The 25,492-nt window shown below is 37.1% G+C and overlaps 2 protein-coding genes across 2 annotated transcripts; both read left to right on the top strand.

Moving 5' to 3' along the window:
• The first annotated feature begins 777 nt into the window (after positions 1-777).
• Positions 778-7,209, top strand: NOA1 (P-loop containing nucleoside triphosphate hydrolases superfamily protein). Its single transcript, XM_087335257.1, has 12 exons — positions 778-1,215; positions 3,272-3,457; positions 3,566-3,652; positions 3,745-3,824; positions 4,792-4,873; positions 5,209-5,229; positions 5,330-5,375; positions 5,498-5,616; positions 5,790-6,110; positions 6,210-6,299; positions 6,387-6,487; positions 6,892-7,209. The coding sequence occupies exons 1-12, from the start codon at positions 820-822 to the stop codon at positions 7,148-7,150; spliced, it is 1,788 nt and encodes a 595-aa protein (XP_087191383.1). The 5' UTR covers positions 778-819; the 3' UTR covers positions 7,151-7,209.
• A 9,655-nt stretch (positions 7,210-16,864) lies between these two features.
• Positions 16,865-24,168, top strand: LOC147869955 (NADPH--cytochrome P450 reductase-like). The gene is made up of 19 exons (XM_087335253.1): positions 16,865-17,019; positions 17,361-17,954; positions 18,256-18,318; positions 18,703-18,779; positions 18,869-18,926; positions 19,014-19,100; positions 20,068-20,104; positions 20,185-20,254; positions 20,849-21,046; positions 21,131-21,223; positions 21,294-21,522; positions 21,625-21,708; positions 21,800-21,951; positions 22,028-22,124; positions 22,721-22,855; positions 22,944-23,021; positions 23,110-23,232; positions 23,319-23,432; positions 23,656-24,168. The coding sequence occupies exons 2-19, from the start codon at positions 17,700-17,702 to the stop codon at positions 23,734-23,736; spliced, it is 2,031 nt and encodes a 676-aa protein (XP_087191379.1). The 5' UTR covers positions 16,865-17,019; positions 17,361-17,699; the 3' UTR covers positions 23,737-24,168.
• The last annotated feature ends 1,324 nt before the right edge of the window (positions 24,169-25,492 follow it).

Genomic DNA, 25,492 nt, shown 5'->3' with positions numbered 1-25,492 from the left:
AGTTTGTTGTGTAAAAAACAATCGTGAGGCAAATATTAGTTGCAATGAAGTGTGGCACATGTTAGGCAAGCGTACATTTAAAAGCTATTTAGGCGAGGAAAAACTCCACGTATTAATCATTGTCTCAAGGTGACATTGATAGGATGATGGAAGAATTGCAATGCATATTAGAAATCAGTGAAATGTTGGTGACCGAAGTGACCTTTAACGAGGCGAATAGAGACCCCACATTGAGTGCGGATGGTTATGGAAGTGGTGTTGGAATAGATCGACTAAAACACATAGGGACATCTAATCCCATGCCCAAACACACTAGAAGTACTACAACTTACGCAAGGGTCAACATACGCCACACCCAAACACACTCCAAGTACGACAACTTACGCAAAAGGGGCATCTAACCCCATGCCCAATTACACTCCAAGTACTACAACTTACGCAAAAGGGGCATCTAATCCCATGCCCAAACACACTCCAAGTACTACACTACAATTTACGCAGGGCCAACTAATCCCATTGCCAAGCACATTCCAAGTACTACAACTAATGCGAAGACATCCGAGAGAGTACGCAGGAGGAGTAGAGGCAAGACATGGAGGGGGTATGGTGGTAAATATCTAAAATAAGGAGGGGTATTGTGGTAAATATCTAAAAGGAGGAGGGCTATAGTGGTAAATATCCAAAACCTCATAAACCACCTCTCTCTTTCTCTGTCTCTGCCTCTGTCTCTGTCTCTGTATGTGTGTGTGTGTGTGATTCCTAGACTCCTAGAGGATAGATAACCTGTCTGTACATGAGAAATTAAGCACAGACTGAGATATGGAATCTCTGAAGTTCTCCTCCTCATTCAGTGGCCATCGCAGGCTCTTCCTTCTCTCACCACCACGCTTCTCTCCCTCCCCTAGGATGCTCTCCGTAGTCGGAAGCTCAGAGACAGAGAAGCTGCCTGCTTCAGTCGCAATGACGGAACAAAGTGCCTCCTTGGTGAAGAAGAGCAGGGGTGAGCTTTTCATCGAGAAAGCTTTGTCTGAGAGGAAGAATAACCTAAGCAGGACAAGTTCTCGTGCGAAAGAGAAGAAGGTGAAGAAAGAGGATTATATGGCCTTATCTAAACGGCGAGGAACGGCAGTGGTAGGATGCTATGGATGTGGTGCGACCCTCCAAACCGAAGAAGAAGAAGCGCCTGGATATGTTCCTTTGGACTTATATGAAATGGTATGCACATGTTATCAACTTAGTTGAGTTTTTTTCTTTCTAGTATTTGATTCAGTGTTTATATACAATCCAGAACTATCACTTCCAAAATGCGTTGCAAGCATACAGAAAATGTCAACTTTAATTGTTTTCTTGAAAATGCCCAACAAAATTGGCTGTTAATGATCCTCAAATTTCATTGACGTTTTCTTCCATGTCTTCAATTTAGAGTTCTTATACAATCTTGCATCATGAAATGCAATATGTATTGTGAACGTTCAATGTATGTTAAGATTGTTTTTTCCCTCAAAATGTTTAACAAGATCATCTATTCTTGATCCTTAAACTTTATTGAGTGTGCTTTCTAGTATTCTTATACAATCTTGCATCATAAAATCCAATGTATATTGCAAACATACAATGAGTGTTATGTTCTTTTCTGTCAGAATGGTTAACAGAATTGGTTATTCTTGACCCTTGGGGAATTTATTCTTCTCGTGTGAGATGATTATCTTATACAATAAGTGTAATAGCAAAGCCCAATACGTGTCGTAAGTATACTAGAGAGAAAAGAAGAAACTGGTGTACTTTTGGATATATATGTTACATCGCTGTAGATTGATATAGGTTTTTGTTGTGTGTTTCTAACCTAAATTTGTTCAAATCTTAAGTGCAAGTAGTCAGATCACATTAAATTTAATGTTTCCTCTTTGTACACACTGCCAATCGTGCCTACTGATTGGCATGGAAAAGTTTGTGGATCAGAGGATTATGACCAGTCTCTTTCATTATTCGTAATCCAGGCTCAAGTTTCAAGCCTCGAGCCAAGCATTGCATCCTCATAAACTATGCAACACAATGTATTTAGGTCTCTAGCTCTTTGTTCCAAGGAACTCTAGGAACTGCATAAAGTTTAAGGAAATCTATCATCTTGGTTCTTAATTCTAATTTCTTCTTTCATCCTCTATATGAGACAATTTTCTATAGGTGGATTGAAATATTCTAAAATCACAGTGAAAAGTGTTGTGGACTACGATCTAAACTATGCCTTCAATTTTTAGAGGGTCTAGAAGACCTTGCCTCTATTCAATTAAAAATTGTCGCTCAGATTTTTCCAACAAAACTATGATTCCGAAAACTCAAACAGGGAAATGCATTACAAAGTAATATGGGCAATACCTCAATTCAAAGCAACAGTAAGATAGTCGAGAAGAAATGGACCCCATTGACAGACAACATGCAGATAATGCGGATATGTTATAGCAAGTCCTCATCCTCCTTTCATGGGTCTGATGTTTTTGTCATGAGTCATAATTATCATCCAATTTGGTTGTTTGTATGCTACTAAATGCAATATGTGGCAGAAATTTAGATGTAATGTGGTCTGATTGAACATGGTAGTAGGTTATGTGTGTCCCTTATGCTGCCAGCTCAGGTTCGAATTTAGTTTTTTGTATGCAATTTTTTTTGCTATTTGAGGGATTATGCAAAGTCAACTCTAAAACCAGTTCTTACTTCATAGATAGAAACACCAGATTGCCCAAGAACTTACTGTGACTAGCTAATCACAGATCACATTCAGTAAAATAAATGCATCGAAAACAACTTTATGCATTTTATTAGCTTATATTTATGGGAATTTAATCAACAGCAAACAGGTTAAGCTTGTTGCTTCAAGTTTAACAAGGCAATAAGTTGCTTTAACATTATATTTCTCTTCTTGTGAGTTGATCAACATACAATTAGTTGCTCAAATTAGTTAACTTTAAGTTCATAGAGAAAACGTTGAAACTTGCATTACATTCAGGAGTTTGATCTTATGAACGAGAATTGATAGCATCAGCCCACACAAGAGCATTTATATCCCATGCCAAGGGGTATTAATAGAATATCAGTGTGGCAGATTTGATTTTCTTTGAAGACATCCTTCTGGATAACTGAAAATGATAAACCATCTGATTTATACCTTGATGATCAACATGAACTCGTGGGTAGTTCATTTTGATTTATGGATTATTGAGTTATTTTTCAAATTGATTGAGTGCTGACTTATGACATCCTGTTTCCTGTGAAATAGAAACAGAAACATCATCAACTGAGGACAGTTTTGTGTGGAAGATGTCGCTCATTGGCACATGGCCAAATGATTCCTGCTGTTGGTGGACATGGTGGTTATGGTGGTGGAAAAAGGTTCGTTTCTGCTGAGCAACTTCGTATGGAACTGTCACATCTTTGTAATGAGAAGGCATTGATCGTAAAATTGGTATGCTCTATCTAACATTTAAAAAAATGATGGCTCTAAAATGGAGAAAATTTAGGTTTTTGGGTATCATATACTTTCAAGGTTTCAATGAGTCAATTGGGTTTACAGGTTGACATTATTGACTTCAATGGAAGCTTTTTAACACGAATACGCGACATTGTTGGAGCTAACCCAATAGTTCTTGTTGCAACCAAGGTAGGATATAATGATTGCAATATGTAGAAGCTTATATTTTGACATTGCACTTGCCTTCACTCCAAAGGAACACGCTAATTTTTATTTTTCAGGTTGATTTACTTCCAAAGGGCACCAATTTGACTGCTGTTGGTGATTGGATTGTGGAGTTTATAGCACGTAAGAAACTCAAGTAAGTCAGGATCTCTAGCATTACCCCGATGTAATCAATCAAGGATAGCTCGGGGGGAGAGGGGTGAATGTGCTAGCAGAAGCATTTTCTTGTCCTTTGGGAGACCATCATCCCCGAGCTGTTGGTGATTGGATTGTGGAGTTTATAGCACGTAAGAAACTCAAGTAAGTCAGGATCTCTAGCATTACCCCGATGTAATCAATCAAGGATAGCTCGGGGGGAGAGGGGTGAATGTGCTAGCAGAAGCATTTTCTTGTCCTTTGGGAGACCATCATCTCCTCTTGTGCAAGGTCTATCACATAGTCTTGAAGCTTGTTGATCTGAATACAACTCAATACAATTCTATGAGATGGAAGGAAATCCTCTAGATAATATCCTATTAGACATCTGTGTATTTCAGTCTCTGTCCTCTCATTATTAATAGGAATATTCCTCTGTATAGGATGTACCTGGAATATTCTTCTCCAATGTTATCTCATGGGTTGTAAGGGATGTCTCCAAAGTGGAGGTTGACTCTGAGCATCAAGCACATGGGAACAACTGACGAAGCTGATTACTATGAAGGGAAGGAGAGGTACGCAAGTTCCTATCGGACTTAGGTGCTACCTAGCGGGGCAGGATACCTTGCTGATACTCAAATCCACGCAACACAGTATAATAACTATTCACTCGATTATCCCTCCCTTCTTATAGCCTGATGCACATATTTATACAAGGGCTCTTGCCACCTAGGGCAACAGCAAGCTATAATTGCTTGCCACTAAAAAACTAAATGGTTGTTCTCTAGTGATTACCATGCAAACCATAATTGGGTCCTTACATCATGCTTAAGTTTAGGCACTGTCTTCTTCTTTGATCTTGCATAGTGCTTGTAACTGGGGGGGCATGTTTTATGTTGTAAGGAGGTGCATATCTATCATGTATTTTAAGGATTCAGTCTGATATATGTCTCAATTTTGTTGTGTAGTGTAATATCTGTTCATTTGACAAGCTCAAAGTCTTTGGAGGGTATTTCAAGTGTTTCTGCATATATTCGTCAACAAAGGCAGGTATTGTTCATTCCAAGTTGATTAAGATAATTATATTGATTTTTATGCTTTCTTTTGTTTGTCTTTTTCATCAAATTTGTTTTCAACGAGTTCCAAAAGCTAACTGTTTGAGCTGAATATCCATGATGATGAATGTACATAATAAATATAGATACAGTTTTAGAAAAATATATATTCCAGGGTACTCTAACCTTAATTATCCCTTCAGAACAGTTCAAATTGTAAAAACACCCTACAGAATCCAAAATGATAAAACAGCATGATTATTTATTTGTTAACATGCATTGAAATATTTTATGCTGATGATGTTTTTGTCATTTATTTTTTATACGCAGGGTCGGAATGTCTACATTTTAGTAAGTTCCTTTGCAATAAACTTTACTTGAAATAGAAAAAACTATTGTTCAATTTTGCAATATCATGTCAATAAACATTATCCCTGATTATTTTTTCTAGGGATCAGCCAACGTTGGGAAGTCTGCCTTTGTGAGTGCAATTCTCCGTAAGTTGGTGGTTATTTTTTCTGTCGTACCAAAGTTTTCGGGTGTTTTAAATTTTTGACATGTAAGTTGTGTTTAATTTTACTTTGCTTTAATATCGCATGTCTCAACAATCCTATCGCAGAGGATTTTTCAAAGAGAGACTTTGCTGCTTCAGCTGCTTTGCGGCATTTGCCTATCCAGTCTGCCATGCCTGGAACCACACTTGGGCCCATTGAAATAAAACCTTTTACTGGAGGAGGGGTATGTTAGATGAAAGAAAAAAGGAAAATGACTAAAAAGGAGGGATATGTTAGATGAAACTTGTAGTGGATAAATATGATTCTCCCTTTCCCCTTGTTTCTATGATCTGTGAATATTTGGATATTATTTCCATGATGGTATCTCAACCTTTGTACCTTCCCTCTTATTACCAGAGCCTGTTTGACACACCAGGGATACATGTACATCATAGAATGGCAGCTGTGGTTTCTCCAAGTGACTTAACTCTTCTAGCTCCACGCCGGCGACTTCAGGGACACCTTATAGCACCCTCTATATTCAGAAGAGGTCCGAAGTTATTTCCTACAGAGTTAGATGATTTACCTCTCAAGTCAATGGATGAGATGGATTTCATGGACAATTCCAAAGAAATAAAATCCTCTTCACAGCTTTCAAGTACTGAGGAAGAAGATGAAACTAGCTTGTCAGGGACATCAGTGCTATGGGGAGGCATTATAAGGCTTGATATAATCAAGGTAATCAATATTTTCATGACTATCTTCTGTTAATGGTTATCAGTCATTGTGTAATTGACAAGATTTCAGATGATGACTTGCTTTCTCTTGAGGCAATAGGCTCCTCCATATGTTTATTTCCACGTTTATGGTCCCAATGCGATTACTAAAGAGATTGTTGCAACTCCTCACGCGGACAAATTTTACCAGGTTTGTGGAAGTTCCTTGATAATACTGAACAATGAGCAGAATTCGATACTTAACAAATCTTTGACGGATCACTTTTGGTGAAAGCAGGAACAAGTTGGCAAAAAGCTTACACCACCTACATGCAAAGAAGAGTGGGAAGGGCTTCAAAATCAGCAGGTTCTCAAACTAATGTTTGAGTCTTGGGATAAGTAAGTACTGATCATGGAATCAGTTTCTTGCATCATTTCATTTCATTTCATGTGCCTGAAGCTCTGAGGTTATGTTTAGAGTCAAATGAAGCTTCTACAGATACTATACCTACCAGTTTCTAGATAGTTATGGTGTGGAAAAGGACTACGGTTTTGCTATATAAAGGGATAGCTACTGTTTGTATGAAACTAGCTGACCACTATCGCTAGTTTTGAGGCTGAATCCTTCTATAGAGTGAATATTATATACTGAAGCCCTAGAGGCAGGTCTTGTCCATACCAGAGTTATACACAATATAGGCGCCCATTTACTGTTTGGTCCCATATGTAGCATTAAACAGTCTTGTCCATATCTTAGTTATTTGTATGGTTATAAAAACTTACTACCTTGTTTCTTCATGTAGGCCTGCATGTGACATTGCAATCTCAGGCCTTGGGTGGGTGACCATCGAGTCTGGTTACAGAGAATTTGCGGCAGACATAGATAGTAAGATGATGGATAGTATTGACAAAGAAGTAGAAGTAGTAATTCATACACCCAAGGCGGTGGAGGTATTTGTGAGGCCTTCATTGCCTGTGGGTTCCCGCGGTTACCAATGGTATGACTTCAGGGAGCTCTCTGAGAAAGAACAAGAGGCAAGGCCCAAAGTTTACTTGCCGTGAAAGTAATGGCTCATTGTCATTTGTAATCATGACATCAATACAATATGTTTTATGCTGTGAAATAATGTTGTCGTTATATGCAATTGGACATTATAATTAATGTATAGGTGTGCTAGGAATATTGACAAAAGCTTATATGCCTAAATGCAATGCATTAAGTCTAAAAGGGATTTGCACTAACTTTTCTGTTCCTAGTCATAAGTGTTCATCTTTTTACACACTAACCACATCTCTTTTATGAGAATAAGGGGTTCACTCTGTTCCTTAAGCACTCTTCTATACTCGTCTATACAAGACGTCTATCAATTATCTCATTCCTCAATCTTATTCAGAGTTTATCTTCCACATATTTACTTTTCCTATATTAGTTCAACACTTGGATACCTCGTTTTAGTTTATACATGTCGTTAATCTTCTTAGAAACTTAAGACATTGGCATAAATGGATCCTATCATGTTGTCATGTGCATTATCTACCTATCTTGCAGGGAAATTGATTGTAAATTGTACCCAAAGAATGGCAGATTCAATAGCAATTGGTAGTTTTGGTTCAATGTCATTATAATTTCTTCGACAGATTGCTGTTTAACCCATGTTCAATATTAGTTGTCTAAACAAACTTGGACAAGACAATTCCACGAATATGATTATTACCTAGATCACTAAGTAATTATTTTCCTAAATTTGTTGTTTTAAGCATTGTTGCATGTATCGATTATAAAAATAAAGAGTGAGTATGCACTCCTACACATCTTAAATGCAGGATTTTGTGTAGTATAAAAGACTTGTAGTGACGTTGAACACATGCATCCATTGTTCTCACGATCAAGTAGTGAGCAATATTGTATTCTTGCCCTTATTATAACGTTCTTACACTTGATAGTGTATGTTGATGGTATGGGATGTTGGCTAACAAAGTCGAGGTCAACTTGCTTGTTGCTAGTTGCAAGGCCCATAATGAGCTTATATAATGGCTCTTTAGTTTGGATGTGAGTTTGTATAGTTTATGTTATGCCTTTTGTAGTTTCTGGATCACATAAGAGGAATAAAAATGTCATACAAACTTATCCCAAACTTATTTCTTTCAATAATAACTCATATTTTCGATGTGTTAGTGGTAAATGCTCAATAAGAATTATCATTTCCTAGATTGACAACCAATCATTAGAAGATGTCGACAATTTCGCAAAACTTTCGAGATATTTTCTTATGTAGGTAACTCATTTTAATTAACATCAAAAGAGAAAGGGATGTGTTATGAGTTTTGCATTTGGGTAGGCCAAATCTATGTTTACGTTGATGATATTTATTATTAATTAATTTTTGGAGTAGGAAATAATTATGTGTCTCTCATGGCAACCTTTTCTTGGATACATTTGAAGCTGTCACTTGTGTTTAATAAAAGGAATTGTATACAGTAAGCAAGATTTCTGTATGAATTTAAAATGGGGTTGGAATTAAACTGGTAACTTATTCACATGACATTTTACAAACCTATTAAAATGTCACAAAATATACAGGTGATGATGTGATGTCTTTGATGTGCCCAATATTTTATGGTAGATAACATTAAGGCGGCATCTATAATAATAATAATATCTATGGTGAGAATGTCTACCTAGATCAACATCCTACCCAATTGTAAATTAAAGGGTTTGTAGGCAGTTTTTACATGGTTAGTTAGGAGGTATCGAAAAGTTGAATTAAGTTCAACCACTTTGAAGGGTTGACATTACATAAATGATATGTTGACAATGATTGAAGCAAATACTATGCTATCAAAGGAGGTTATTTGGGTTGTGAGGTCACAATTTCAAGGACACGTAGAGAGAGGGAGAGAAAATGGGTTCTTTTATTGAAGCCCCTAGATTTGATAGTGTCATGATTCTACTAAACTAGTGCACGCATAATGAGATTTTGAATCCCAATTCATAGCTTGCCACTAGTGTGAAATGAAAATAAGCGCGACAAACGAAGAAACAACAAAAGGGTGAAATCTTTTGCTGATTTCTTAGGACATATACAATAAGAATAATAAATCTCTCCCTCCCTCGCTCTCTCACGCACGCACTCAGTGTGCATTCTTGATAGCAATGTTCATCAATAAAATTCTTTTAACTTCGATTGAATTCCATACATACTCTTATAAAAAATATCTACTTTTGGTTCCACATGGTCATATTTGACCACCAAGGACAATAATAAAATATATCCATCTATCTCGTTTATCATGAGCATGGAAAGGGTTGTTGAGAACATGGTCAAGGTTAAGAAAACACCCTTATATCATACTTCCTAGAATTGAATGGGAAAGCATCAATAAAAGTTCAAAAGTAAAAACTTGAGTTCAGGATGGATAGATGATGGGATACATTCATGACACTTGTGAGATAAGGGAGATGGTTTGATACTTCCTAAGGGAGGGGATTTTACAACATGACTAAGTCATGACTTAAGAGATATAATATTTCACCAAATTATAATCAACTTTGTATAGCTTGGGCAAACCACGCACACATGTACAACCTAAAGTTCATCTCCTTGTCTTCCATCCTCACCATTGATTCCATATGACTTCCCTTCAATTTTTTCAATGTGAGATGAGATATTGGGACACATGTGAAGAGATTCATTGGCCATCTCCAACAAGTTGGTGAGTTCATCAGTCTCTACTACAATGCTTCATCTTGCATTGCATTTGAGTTACTTCCCTACTCTGATAGTTTGGCCCTATCCCTATACACGTTTCAGCCATGATCACAATGTACTTTCTAAATTGTAACACTCATTACTATTGGTACACACATTTTCTCTTAGAATCGTGATGTATGCTCTCAATTACAACATTCATTAGAAAAAATCACACAATCAAAAGTTGCTAATCTAAATAACAATGCGAAACATTGAAATCTCTCTCTCTCTCTCTCTCTCTCTCTCTCAATATGAGAGATTGTATGTGACCTCCGAAGGACGACAATAAAATCTATCTCTTTGTATGTTTATGTGTCTATTAAGGACAACCATTTTCCAACTTAATCGTATACTATTTATTGTTTGGAATATTGAAAGTAGAGTTTGTTATTTTGCTATTTAAAATACCAAAGTATACTTTCTCTATCCATCATTTTACCACGAATATATAAGGGTATATCTATAATATTTTTGGCTATACACTATTTTTATGCTAATGAGCAAGGTTTTACGCATGTGTATATACACTACAATTCTATTGTTTATCTATTGATATACAAAAATGATTCCTTTTTCAAGTAGCAACATGTAAAAGGATAAAAAAAACTTGAGAACATGAAAATTTTCAATATATGTGTGCATGGGTGTGCACAATGCTATATCAATCCCATTTCTTTGATGGGTGAACATTGTATCTATGAGAGCACAACAACACTTCCTCCTACTAGCATTACACATATAGGTTCGACCAAAAAAGTATCCATGGGAAAGAGTGTGGAGATAAATGGAAGGCTAACTAACGAATTTAGTCGATTGGTAAAATAGGTAGGAAACAAATCACAATAAATATAAGGTTACTAGCAAAGAAGGCTAAAAGTAAAGATAGTACTTGTAGTAAATTTTCGAAGACATGTAATTGTCAGGTGTGATTGGGTGGGTGGCGCATCTAGTGTGCACTCTTGAACAAAGAAAATGCATTTTGTTCATTTATAAAACAAATATAGAAATGCAATTTCAATTAGGCAAAACAAAAAGGAAAGAAGAGAGAAATGGGGAATCACATAGGTCCACAAGCAATAAAAAGGAAAGAAGAAAGAAGAGAAATAAATGGGAAATCACATAATATTAAATCATACATGAATTTTTTAGTTGCCTGATGTCCAAATGGGATTAAATTTGCAACATACACCTTGTTCGCACATAGCAAGAGACACAACATATACTTGCACATTGTCTTTACTGTAACATAACTGCATTGGATACATAGCATAGACAACATGCACATAAATCATTTGTTCCCTTCTTGTTTACAAGGTTATGTTCCTTTAAACAAGGATTTATTAATCCACTAAGACTTCCTTAGAGTACAAATGGTTATTAGACAATAGTTTACAAAGCTTTCTCTCAAATGCAAATGTAAATTGCTCAACTTATTATCTTGTGTCGAAGGTTCCCTTATAAGTATGTAAGGAAGAGAATGAACTTTTTGTAAGTTTAATTGTTTGTGACATATAAAATCTTATTGAACTAGAAGAACTTTAATTAACAAGCACATATGGCAATCCAAAGTCTTGGACAACGATGAAACCTCTTAGTTTAATACATTCATAGCCAACTGGAACACGAGATACAAATTTACAAACCTATAAAAAAAGTGTGGGCAAGTACTTACATCGATGACATAGGGAAAGCATGGAGCCATAACATTTGGGATGTTGCCACGACCAAGGGTTGCAAATAATGCAACATTATGGCCTTGGCAACTTAGTCAATGTGTTCAATCTCTTACAACCTTAATGGACTCTCTTGCAATCTTATGTGTATACTTTTACCCAAGGTGTGCCTTATCCAAATATGACTATAGATTACGGGAAAGCCACGAACGTAGAAACGCATGAGGATTCATGTACATTATGTTATCATCAACTATGATGCACAATGCACACCATATTCCAACTTAAACATATCTTATAGATCTACAATAAGGTGTTGGTATCATTACCCAAGGAATGCTTCTGAAGCATAATCAATGTGATCGAGGAACATGTGAAATGGTTAGGAAAAGGGCTCCACAAAACCATTTGATGATGGTGGGCCTTGACAACTGCCCTTTTTCAGTTTCTTCTTACATGCTATTGCCATTATTAAACAACTCCTTCAAATTTTTAAGTGTAACGCACAACATTTCAAACTAGACTAAGCATCACATTAAATATGTACATATAACCATTATTCGGAATGTGAAATGGTAAAATACGGAAAAACAAAAGTTAATTACTACCATGTCATGCATTATCAATGATGTTAGAGACAATATAATTTTCCAAGAAAAATTTATTTGTTCGTAGTGACCTGTTTTCCTTGAACAAATTTAAAAAGTTGATTGATTCACAATCCCACAATCACTTGGGAAAATCAAGAATGTACGGCAAATCAAGAAAAAAGTTTTACTTTAAGCAACAACGTTAACAATGCTTCAACCTTCCTAATTGTTTCCTTAAAAGATAATAAACTATAAAACCCATGGCTTGCTTGAGTATATTCCATATATGTATCCCAATCGGGAATGTACAAAGTGAAACATCCAAGCTTACTAATAGCAAATATCTCTATAAGACATTCCAAAGAACAATGGCCTTACAACTTACAAGTTGGGAAGATTGGCACATAGGATATTTCCACGTATTTACAAGCCTGTCCCCCCCCCTTACAGTAGAATTTAGACGACCAAAAACTTAGAGAATTGCAACTAAATGGTAACTTGATAATTAATGGTCAGTTGGTTAGTTTATGTTTCCCTTTAAACCTCATTAGGTGAATTCCTAGGAAATCATAACATTCATTTAAATATTATGGCCCCACGTACATTGATTTTTAACACACGACACGAGGAAATATGTTTTCCATCTTTACGTGTTTTAATTTATTACTAAGCAAGGAGCTCATTGAACAACGTATACGCGACGTGTGGAAGAATAATGTAATAAAATAAAAGGCACACGCACAGTAGCTTTAACCAATCATACGAAAAATGTCAAAAACAATTTATGTGAGTGGGGTTTTTTTCATATTAAACAATTTTTTTTCAATAATGGCATACCCAAAGGCATGGTCCATAGTCGGGGGCACGAGAGAGACAAATGAACAAAATATAAGAACTTAAGAACACGTTATTATATTTTTGTCATTTCACATAACAATGAGAGAGACGTATGAACAAAATATAGAATAACTAAAGAATATTTTGTTAATTCACACAACACAAGATGTTCTCCTAAGTCCTAGGGACAATGGACTTATGTAAGCCAAAAGTGGATGTATGTCGTGGCTATTGCTCATTGTAGTGAACACATACTTGTTTACATGAAATTAAAGAACAAGGTATTATGTGCAAGTAAGAATGAAGCATGCCATCATAATGTTATGTTGCATCAACCAATGAAAAGAGGCGCATATCTTTCTATGGTTGCTAGTTACTATCTCAATCATGTAATAATTTGGTGATGAACTTGTTGTCATCCTAGGAATTTTGTGACACAACCATGAGCAATGATGACCCAAACATAACCCTTCCATGACTTGGCCAAGCGATGAAAAATAAAGCAAAAATTTAATCACTAGAAAGGATTAAAAAAAACCAACATTAAGCCCTATCATGCATTGGAGGAAATTTTAAGGAAATTTATTTATCTACTATATTTAGCCATCAAATGAAGGATGAAATGTGGAGGAGAGCTTCAACAAGGTTTTTGAGTACTTGAATTTGAAACAATGACATAAAACAAAGATAATGTTGCTTCAATTCCCATGGAAGAGCCCATCCTCAAATGTGAACCAATCTAATGAGTCATCATGTTTCAAGAACTTGTCATATTTGTCAACCCCCTTTTGATCACATGGATTACTAAATTAGAGTTTGGTGATGCAGTTGCAATATCGTTCATGGTCAATTCTCCCTACAATGAACAATAGATGTGTATAGATTTATGTAGGGAATATATTGAACAAGATATATGTGTATGTTTTATGTATATATGAGAGAGTATAAGGTTACCAATGAAAAAGTTCATTAGCAAATCGGGGGATGATTATGCAGTTATAAATCTACTAATAAACTATATAACTCAACAATATTTCAAGGGTAAATCAACTCAGCCTATAAGATGGTGGGCTTGTTCTATAGATTTTATGTCTACTTCGCATAGACATAACATACATGTATTTACAGGGATGGCACCAAGTCAAGCTACACGACATTTTTCTCAAAATTTTGTTACGTGTCTTAAATTGTTCCTAACTTGCTCAAACACTACAAAGTCATCTATGAATACTTTCATGAAGGTTGGATTGAATGGTTTGAGCATCTTGATTGATTAAACGGAACTTGTTGACAAATTTGCAAGAATATGCCACAATTGGCATCGAGTTTTCGGGGGAATTTACCTTTGGTTCTAATGGGTGGTGAGTAGAATCAAGATTCAATCTTGAAGATGTAGTTACTCAGAGCTCATCCCAATAGTTAGTATGATATTCTAAAAATGTAGAATAAACAATTACTTGGTTGAGTCCATCAAGTATCGTAGGATTAGGTGAGTAGCAATAACATGCACAATGGGCATAGTTGTCATAGAGATAATATATATGGTATCACCCTTGTTGATCCATAATCGAGCATAAGCATTTGACATTACACCTAACTTGAACGTGGAAGTGTACCAAAACCTATATGAGGCATACATAATTTGGATTCCTTAGAAAAAACCACAACTATTTATGCATATTCAAAATAATACGAAGGATGTGCTCACATTAATCCATACTTTATGGGGTGGATAATAGAAGGCAACACATTTTGAAGTTGATTTACAATTACTTTGGCAAAAACTTATACGAGCCACCCATTTACAATATTCGTTTTTACTGCCACAACATACAAGAAAGATAACTTTTGGTAAAAGATTAATGAGACCAAAATTCCATGATTTGAGCCTCTTTGTTGAGTCTTTGCAGTCTAGAAATAATGTCATAAGGGAACCTTTGTGTTGCTCAACAAAAGCCTTAAGAAAATCATTTGTAATGTCACTCCAATATTGGCTCATGTCATCCAAAACACGCGGAGAGACACACTACACCTCATCTTCGTTTATATCTTCTTCCAAAGTCATCATGACTTGGTGATCGACTTCTCCTAAATTTATGCCAATGACATTAACCATGATTGTCTCATCTCATCATCAAGGAAAAACAACCTAAAAGACTTGAAAAATGTTAAACACATTTATTGGTAATTACATGTGGACAACAAAATTAATATTCTTCTCTAAACATACTATATTAAATCTAGCATGGGAGGCATGTTACTCATGGATTAATCAATGGGAGTAGCAACTTCAATGATGTGGTTGCCAACCCATTCTTACTAAAACAATATTTTTGATAACTACACACCTCAAGGTCTCATGGAATTCGAGAGAAAGTAGCACATATCTTCTTGATGACACATCACTAGCAAGGTGGGATATTGACAATACAATACATATGTCAGATTGTTGTTAGATGAATGCCTCCATTGTTTCTCAATGCACGAGAAATTCCACGATGATGGTTAAAATGTTGAAAATTAGAGAGGAGAATATCCCAAGCACAAACATTTGGACCTCCTTGTCTCGTAAAATCTATTATCAATTGTCCCATGACTCGAGAAAATTATTATCTCCCTGAAAGGAAGATTGTAATCGTTAGGGTTGCATTCCCAATAAAAGGGTGGAAATCGTCTAAATGATGCATACGCTTGACACTTGCATTATCAATGCTTCTCAACAATAATGCGTCATCACGCATTACATATATGTGATCAAACCGAATTGAAAATGTTATTGTGTAGAATAAAACTAGAAGAAACACCCATATAAATCAATGTATCGGGAGTTCAAAACAATGTGCATAGGTGTATATGCTTTGTCCTAACTCCCGAAATGTCTCTTTTGTGAGTACATGGGGGGGGGGGGGGTGTAAACCTACACATGACTCATGCATTTTTCTTAATGGCACACCTACAACCCATAGAATTATGGGAAGAAAGCATGTGTATCTCTTATCTTTCTAAAATACGTAACTACATGTTTTAAATTCCCAAGTGATGCCAATCATATTTTAGTAAATTTATCTACTAATAGTGATACATCGACACTAGGCTCTTCCTGAGTGAGCCGTCATTCCTTTGATCTTACTTATATCGCAACTAACAAATAGATTTTAGATAGAAAGAACGAGCACAAAGACGAAGGCATGGGGCACAATGTTAGGCTTGAGGTTTCGTCCATACTCTCGACGAGTTTTTTTTTTTCCCGGAATTCGAGCAATTCCTAGACCAGCTATGACGTTAAATGGAGGAGTGACAACACAAGGCTCCGGGAGGAGAGAAAGGGGTCGGGTATTGGCTCGTACCGGGAGCGGTGGACGTGTGTGCGGATTTGCCAGGTTTCCTCAAGCAATGGACCCGAAAACCTAGTGAACAAGAAACCATGACTACGGGCGGGCGGCCGGGCGTGGCATGGACCGATCCGCCCATCCCCTCTCACATAACACACACACCCATACTGAGAGAGAGAGAGAGAGAGAGAGACTCCACGTGCGCGAGAGTGAGGCCACACATCTACTTTCACTCGTCCGACCGGCGTAGACAGTAGTAGGCCGGGCTCCGTCGCATTGGAGACCGGCTACCGGCGGTTGCCTGAGCTTTTTATTTCTTTATTACTCTGCTTTCTGGCTCCAGGGGGATTGTGCCACGTGGCCTAGCAGACAAAAAGATTACCGAAAGCAAGCGGTTGGCGTTCATCTCCGCACCGCCTATTGCCGGTTGCACTGATTGGCTGTCTTCTTCATCTCTCTGTTTGTCTCTGTCTGTCTGTCTGTTTATCGTCTCCTGCGCCATAGCCACACAGAGCTCTGTGTACTATTGGCTTCTTAACACACACACACACACACACACACACACACTCTCTCTCTCTCTCTCTCTCTCTCTGGTCTTAGAGGAGAGAAGAGAGAGAAGAGAGCGAAGGGAGGAACTTTTTGCTGCTTTCCTGAGTCGTTTCTCAGGAAAACATATTCAAATCCCTTCACCAACTCTCTCTCTCTCTCTCTCTGCAATTACGCAGCAACTCGCTTCTTCTAGCTGAGGTACTCTCTCTCTCTCTCTCTCTCTCTCTGATCCGTGTAAGAGTTCCAATCTCATTCAGACCTCCCTTATAAGTCTCCGCAGACTCTGATTGTTAAAATTTTCTAATAATTAAACGATTGTAGCGTGGTTATATGTGTTCTTCCTACCTCGCAATCTCCATCAAAATCTATTCGCAGTCTGTGAATCTCTCTCTCTCTCATCATCACCGTTTCTGTCTCGATCTCTCGTTTTTCGGAACGACAAGGATTCCGTATGACCGGAAGCCACCACATCTCACAGTTATCTGCGTACTGCGCTCTACCACCGGTGATTGCATTAAAGCTCAGAGTTTTGGTTGCAGATTTCGTCCGGGGACTTCTCAGATCGTAAGCCTTAACCCGAAGTAGGATTTGACAACATATTTCTTCAAGACCTCAGTCATTGCTAATCGATCTGTTTATATAGCAAAAGCGATTCCTGAGAGTCGGTTTCAAACACTTTGTTAAAAGGTTTGCTTCCAGCAGGAAGGCATAGCTCGGAGAGTAGTTTTGGCGGCATATTTTTTCGACAAATTTCTATCTAGGCAATTCATTCGATCTCTTTTGCTAATCTTTTGCATCCAGCAAAAAGCCATTTCTCTGAGTAGTAGAGATTTTTATAGATCTCTTGGGGCGATCGGTCCAAAATAGTTTCTCAAACGATGACAGCATCCAATCCGATTCCTCTCTCTGGAAGCCCGCTCTTCTTGCCTGTAGTTGCTGCGGTCTTCTTGCTGTCATCTGCTCTCTTTCTATGGAGGCTTTTAGGGGGCTCTCACACCAAGAAGGCTGTGGAGAATGTTGCTCCCAAGAAACTCACGTTACACGCCCCTGAGGCTGAACCTGAAGATCTAACAAAGAAGAAGGTCTCTGTGTTCTTTGGAACTCAAACCGGCACAGCAGAAGGTTTTGCTAAGGTATGAATCCGCCCTTACTTCTTCTTCTTCTTCTTCTTCTCTGTGTACGTGCGTTTTTCTGTAAGCCGCAATGAAAACGCAAATTTTGCATGTGGTAAACAAATCCAACTTTTTCATATTTGTGTTCATGCTTTCTCTCAATTCTCTTCTTTACATATCAGCCTTGATGAAAACTTAAATTTTGCACATTGGTCAGCAAATCCAGATAAAACACAAAGAATGTCGGAAAAAAAGAATTGAAGTTCTTGGTCAATCATTGCAATGATCAAATGAAAATTTCTTTGGTTTGTTTTCTGTGCAGGCTTTAGCTGAAGAAGGAAAGGTCCGATATGACAATAGGGTTGTCTTCAAGGTGGTTGATCTGGTAAGTCATTGGTAGTTGTATTATTGTGAGCAAAAGTTTGACACTGAATTTGTTTCACTAACCACGTTCAGAAGGTGGTTGATCTTGTAAGCCTGCTATTTGCGTTATTTGTAACAAGATATCAACACTGAATTCATTGCACCAGTTACTATCTGAGACCAGCTATCGTTATGCTTATTGTTAACCTATCTAAGATCAGCTAGTGTTGTTAGCTAAATTTGTTATTGTAAGAATAACATTAGAAGCATCCTCATTTACGTGGACAACCAATTCATAAGAATGAGTCAGCAATATGGAAGCTAGACGCTCAATGGTTTTGAGTATGCCTGAATATGGTGTTTCAAGCATATTTACACTAATAATTGGCTTTCTATGCATATGAAGGATGAATACGGATTGGAGGATGACGAATATGAGGCTAAATTTAAGAAGGAATCCCTTGCTCTCTTCATGCTTGCCACGTAAGTCTGTAATACATACATATCTTGCTGTCTGGAAATGATAGCTTTATGCATATGCTATGGAAATGAATTGCAGTTTCTTTGTGCAGCTATGGAGATGGTGAGCCAACTGATAATGCAGCAAGGTTTTATAAGTGGTTTGTCGAGGTATGCTGTTCATGTCTAACCTAGTTTCATTTGATCCATATTTTCTGGCATTCTATTCACGCGAAGTGATTCCTGATTTTGATACAGGGTACAGAAGCGCGGGAGAATTGGTTGTCAAACCTGAGCTATGCTGTATTTGGTCTTGGGAATAGACAATATGAACACTTCAATGAGGTAATATCAGATGCCTCCTTTATTTTATAAATTACAGTGCAAGTAAGAAATGGCGCAACATAAAAGAGAATTAGCCTCCTAATAATCCGAAAGAAAAGAGTACAAGGCTATGAGAAACCTGCAAGATGTTGAGAAGGCTTGTGTGTAGGTCGTGGGAAATGGGCTCAAATGAACAGAGAAAAGGGAAAAATTAGGTGGGTGAAAGCTGGTTATATAGGCTGTGGCTTACTCTGCATTCATGTCGATTCCCCAATCAATAAGCTGGATACTTCCCCGTTTGCACCATCTGTGATGGAGTCTTTTGCTACTTGCAGCAACATATTATAGTGTAAACAAACAAACTGAGAATGCTATAAACAGGAAGAAGTGCTACAATGAATTAACATAGTCATGAATTAGCACTATGTGGCAAACCTGCACCGGCAGCAGACAGACACAGTCACTTTAACAACCGCAAAGACAACTTGAGCTCTGAGTATGTTGAGAGCTGTACCAGATAATAGGTTGATGACGTATATAAGAATATCCAGAGCCTACAGCTGATTGATTTTCTGATATCCTCGGGAGGGATTAATAAACAAATCCTACATGGGTGTCATGTGGACAGTAGCTACAAAATCAACAATCCAGTCTGTAGACTATCAGGATATACTGTGTGTGTTTCGTAGAAGTAACCAATAGTAAAAAATTATTGAATGGCCGGTGCCACTGAATTGTAAGCCTCCATAAATGCCCTCCCCTCCTCCCCTTCCCCCCCCAAAATAAAACAAAAAAGGAGAAAAAAGTGAGGGCAGTTAATTGGGTAAGTCCCAACTGAACTTTATAATTAACTATGCTAGATGTAAAATTGTAGTAAATATCTGGAAATAGAGGCTATTGTAGAATGTTGAGTGGCCACAATTTCGCATATAATGTTTTATCTTCTTAATTATCTGTGAATAATTCATCTCTATTATTTAACTTGTAGGTTGCCAGAAAGGTTGATGAGGCTTTCAAAGAACAAGGTCATTTTTTGTGCCATCTGAAATTTTGCAGTGTGTACACCTTTTCATATCTGCTGTTAACAATGGTTGACATTACACAGGTGCCAATCAGTTAGTTCCATGTGGACTTGGGGATGATGATCAATGCATAGAAGATGATTTTGCTGCTTGGTATGTAATTTGGTCATAACACTCTATATTTTTAATATCTAAAAAAAAGGCAATTCTGTTCTCAAATTATGAGCCCTTGATATCTCTGGGTCCTCTGACTGATGTTTTTAGCAATGCATATTGAGATTAAGTCTAATCCCATGTTTAAATTTGAGGGTAAAATAATGGAGCTATAAGTCACTCCTTTTTCGATGGATTACTAGATTTAGCTGTTTTTTTAACTTTGAATTTTCTAAAACTAGGTGATGTTTTACTCTTTAAACTGGTTTTATAATGTATGCTACTAATTCCGCTTTCTAGCAATTCGTATTTGTCAACATTGATATATAAGCAACCGATAAATAGCACTGCCTTATATTTCCCAGTATATGATGTCTTGTTTATGTTAGGTCCTAGTACTTTTTGTTGTGTAATGTATGTCCTATTTCGTTTTTATCACTTTCATATCTTTATCTCATTTTGTGATGTTCTTTACTAGTCATTTAACGTATAGAAACATTATTTATGTTCTTTGCCTGTCTGGTTTGTCGATATACCTGAAAACTATATGGATGGATACATTAAGTTCTAATCCTTTTGTACTCACTATTGCAGGCGGGAGCAACTGTGGGCTACTTTGGATCCTTTATTAATTAGTGAGAATGATGCAGCTCCAGCTGTTACCACACCTTATACTGCAGCAATCCTAGAGTATCGTGTTGTCATTCATGACAAGGATGTAAAAGTACATGAAGAAGCCTATGAAGCCAAGATGAATGGGCACGCTGTTCATGATGCTACTCACCCGTGCAAGTATGTGACTTTCTTCTCAGGCTGACTTCTCTGTGAAATGCAAAACTATGGATTAACTCATGGTTGATTTCTCTGTTTCCACAGGGCAAAAGTGGCGGTGCGTAGGGAATTGCATTCTCCTGAATCAGACCGATCATGTATTCATCTCGAATTCGACATTGCTAACACAGGAATAATGTGGGTTCAATCTCCATTTTTACTTTCTCTATGTTTTAGAGAAATGTGGTCTAAATTTTGATACGTTTAGGTATACTACTGGGGATCATGTTGGGGTGTATGCGGAGAATACATTAGAAAATGTTGAGGAAGCTGCTAGGTTGCTAGGATATAGTTTAGACACCAAATTCTCCTTGCATGTTGAAGCTGAGGATGGTTCACCAATTGGTGGGAGCTCTTTGCAACCACCATTTCCTTGTCCATGTGATTTGAGAACCGCTCTCATGCGATATGCAGATATTCTTTCTCCACCACGGAAGGTATTAGAAATCTTTTGATGATCTGTCAGTGGCTTCTTTTCTGGTAAAATAGTTTCTGATTCCCATTATTATTATTATTATTATTATTATTATTATTATCAGATTGCAATTGGTGCACTTGCAGCACATGCTAAAGATCCTGCTGAACAGGACAGGTTGAAGTTTTTGGCATCTCCACTTGGCAAGGTTTGGTCTTCAACTTTGGTTTTTTCATGAGTGACGTTATAGCATGTCTTATTAATGTGAATCACCATTCCTATATTAAAACTATCTACAGGATGATTATCATAGCTATATTACTACCAGCCAAAGGAGCCTTCTAGAAGTGATGGCTGAGTTTCCTTCAGCAAAGCCACCGCTCGGTGTGTTTTTTGCTGCTGTTTCAGCTCGTCTTCAGCCTCGTTATTATTCTATTTCATCCTCTCCAAGGCATGACATTGTGACTTTGATTCTCACTTGAGTAAAGACAAGTCTTTTCAAAGTATTTAAAATCTCTTCAATACAGGTTTGCTTCAAATAGAATTCATGTGACATGCTCGCTAGTTTATGGAGTTAGTCCCACTGGTCGGCTCCATCAAGGTGTTTGCTCAACTTGGATGAAGGTAAGGTGGTTGATCTGTCAATTGAGCTGGAGTCTTGTATAATTATTAGGTTTTGTTGATTTCTTCTTTAGTTATTGTGACAAGTATTTCCTTCATAGTTGAGAGGTAATATGACATTAAAATTGTTCTAACAGGCTTCCATATATCGAACATTTTTTTCCATACAACGTGCTACATTCTCTCTGTCTCTGTCTCTCCCTCTCCCTCCCCCCCCACCCTGTCATGCTTTTGAAATGTTATTGATGTTAAGTGACTACTCTCAAATTTATGAGTATTATTATTTGCATTTGGCTTACTAATTTCTTTGTTCTTGCATTTTTGCTTTACCTGTTATGCATCAAGCTTGTAGGTTGGAACTTTTGGTTAGCATTTCCATTCACCTCACTTCTAATGTGAGAAGATTCATTGTGAATGCTTGTCTAGTTACTTATGTATATTGACCCATGGACAAGCACTGACTAATGATTTTTGGTGAAGGCATTTTGATTGTTTAATTTTGTTGAACCCACCAAAACACAGCAGGGAATCGTGCCTCTCATCCAATTATTGCATACAAATTATATTTAAGCTTATTTTATCACTTGTTTCCCTCACAGAATGCTGTGCCGGGTTCAAGCTGGGCCCCAATTTTTGTAAGGCAATCTAATTTTAAACTTCCTGAAGACCCATCTGTTCCAATAATTATGATTGGACCTGGCACTGGTCTAGCGCCATTTAGGGGTTTTTTGCAGGTACTATTTATTATCTTATTTAGTATTTCGTGTATGGAAACCCAGTGGTTTAACGGTTCTCATGTTAAGCTTGGTAATATTCATGTAGGAGAGAGCAAATCTGAAAGAAAGTGGAGAGACTTTAGGACGTGCATTGCTCTTTTTTGGCTGCAGGAATCGTAAATTGGTAAGGTTTGAATCAGTGAAATGTGCTGGAAAATGGCTTTACAAATTCCTTGGGTGAAATAGGAAAAATGAGCCTTGATGTGATGTAGGATTATATCTACGAAGACGAGCTGAAGTCTTTCCTGGAGAGCGGTGTAATTTCAGAGCTATCTGTTGCCTTCTCCAGAGAGGGTCCAACAAAAGAGTATGTGCAGCATAAGATGGTTGAGCAGGTAAAGATTTGACTTATATCATAGGTATGTTTTATATGCATTGATGTAATGTTTCTTTTTTTAAGCAATGCCTCATGGACTTGCAGGCAAGTACTATTTGGAGTTTGCTCTCTAATGGTGGCTATTTGTATGTCTGTGGAGATGCAAAGGGCATGGCTAGGGATGTGCACCGAACTCTACATACAATTATCCAAGAACAGGTAATACCTGGCATTTGATAGTTTTATCACCTCCTTTTTACTTTACATACAGTTGACTCAACCTTATAATTCTGAAACCATTAAAGGTACAGTTATCTTGAAAATTTCGGAGAGAATTGTTAATGGATATATTTTTAAGAAATTAAATATATGTAATTCTTTATTTTTATTTATTTGGCAAACACTGAATTTTTGTCCCTCCTATATAAAATGACTTATGCAGGAGTCTGTTTCTAGCACAAAGGCTGAAGCAATAGTAAAGCAAATGCAGACATCTGGGAGGTATCTTCGTGATGTCTGGTAAACCAAAAGTAAGGAAGGGAGCTTTAAGAAAAAAGGAAGTAAAGGATTTGAAGCTCTTTTTTCCGATTTTTGGGAAACTGTGTATCAAGCAACTTAATGAATGAGAGGGGGGACAGTTAGTAAAAGGATATAGAAAAGCATAAATACAAGAAAGTATCATTTGTAAGGTCAGAAGCTATGCAAGAAGTTGTCGAAACACACAGGAGTTGAGATAGAAAGTTATGGTCTCTTGATGGTGCCTCTTGATGAAGAGAGACATGTACTTCCAAAAATCTTACTTTATCAACTATATCACGTTGATCTTTTCTTCAAACTTAAAATACAGATATTTTTATTATTCTTTCCAGTTGTTTGGGCCACTTCATGGAACTACTAGGCTTTGGACAAACTGTGATTTATTTTACCCACCAAATATTTTTGTGGAAATTGTTAATTTGTTCTCTTGTTCTCTAGATGTACAAACAAGAGCATCAGACCAATGTCTAACGAATTACTAGCGTTATGATGATATCTTATCCACACACACATACACGTTATATATATATAGTATTATGTATGGTAAAATTGATATATGAATTATGATCTTTGCTTTGATATGGCAATTTCTGGGTGGTGTGTAAGTTCTATATCCCTTGTTCCATTTGATGATCATTAATTAAAGCAGACCATAATGGAAAAAGCAATAAAAAACAGAGAATGGAAAAAGGTACATGTGCACACAAAAAACCCCTTCTGAAGCTCACTAAACAAGAAAACTCCTTTAACATTTGTGGTGCAAGTTTGAGAGTGGCTCATTGTGAATGAAGTCAAGAGCATCATATTGTGTAAATTAAATAGTGTGAAGGAAGTTGATCAGAAGCTTGTTCCGCTATTGGAGATGTGGATGTGATGAAATAATACTTCATTTGCTAAGGACTTGAGAATAAACAACCATCTACTTGAAACAAATTGCTCACAATCTTGGGTAATGGTATTTGGCATGTAGGTTGATTTTGACAGATGTTTTTGGATATTTTTTGTGAGTAAGCATAATTAAAAGAAATTGCATATCTCAAGCTCTCGAATGTTAGATTATATTCCTTACATGATTCAAAATTCGCTATGGACCTGACAATAAACAACCATCAGGTTAAAACAAATTGCTCGCAATCTTGGGCAATGGTGTTTCGGCTCATAGGTTGGTTTGATGGATATTTTTTGTGAGTACACATGATTAAAAGAAATTGCATATCTTAAGGTCCCTAACGATCAACTATATTCCATTTGAATATAAGAGAGACGGGCCACAACGGGATACCAAGTAAAAAAAAAACAAACCAAAACAGAAAAATGACAAAAGTACAGAGACACAAGTATTTTACGTGGAAACCCGAAAGGGAGAAAAACCACAGGAGTCCACAAACTCCAAGAAATCACTATATGTGAGAGGGATACACAGAAGACTCTAAGGTAGCAACCTTGAGCTTCTCTTCGTCTACAGGTGATTATAGAGTTACAACTCTCTCTCTCTCTCTCACACACACACACACATGCTAGTTACAGAGGCAACTACAACCTGTAACTTTTCAACAACAATCATAATCATAATCTAACTACTTGCTCTAAGCACATTTATACTCATGTTCATATATGACTATTTACAAATGTAGCCTGGAGTCGGCTTCGGCCGATTCAGCTCTTAGCCAAATCGATTATTATTTGATTTTTCGATTAGTCGATTTTTCAGCCTCGGCCGAGTTGGCTATCCACTGATTTGG

The sequence above is a fragment of the Azolla caroliniana genome, unplaced genomic scaffold, assembly GCF_043228905.1.
Source record: "Azolla caroliniana isolate FFs.n. ecotype wild unplaced genomic scaffold, voAzoCaro1.0.p SCAF_1, whole genome shotgun sequence".
NCBI classification, from domain to species: domain Eukaryota; kingdom Viridiplantae; phylum Streptophyta; class Polypodiopsida; order Salviniales; family Salviniaceae; genus Azolla; species Azolla caroliniana.
Note: the sequence above shows the minus strand (reverse complement) of the source record. Positions and strands in the feature narration are given on the sequence as shown.

What these genes read in the sequence shown, in the direction of transcription:
- NOA1 (XM_087335257.1), top strand. Translation starts at nt 820, where the DNA reads ATGGAATCTCTGAAGTTCTCCTCCTCATTCAGTGGCCATCGCAGGCTC. An exon ending in ATAGCACGTAAGAAACTCAA is followed by an intron (nt 3,825 to 4,791) that starts GTAAGTCAGGAT and finishes TTTGTTGTGTAG; the next exon opens with TGTAATATCTGTTCATTTGA. An exon ending in ATATTCGTCAACAAAGGCAG is followed by an intron (nt 4,874 to 5,208) that starts GTATTGTTCATT and finishes TTTTATACGCAG; the next exon opens with GGTCGGAATGTCTACATTTT.
- LOC147869955 (XM_087335253.1), top strand. Translation starts at nt 17,700, where the DNA reads ATGACAGCATCCAATCCGATTCCTCTCTCTGGAAGCCCGCTCTTCTTG. An exon ending in TTCTTTCTCCACCACGGAAG is followed by an intron (nt 21,523 to 21,624) that starts GTATTAGAAATC and finishes TATTATTATCAG; the next exon opens with ATTGCAATTGGTGCACTTGC. An exon ending in TCTATTTCATCCTCTCCAAG is followed by an intron (nt 21,952 to 22,027) that starts GCATGACATTGT and finishes TCTTCAATACAG; the next exon opens with GTTTGCTTCAAATAGAATTC.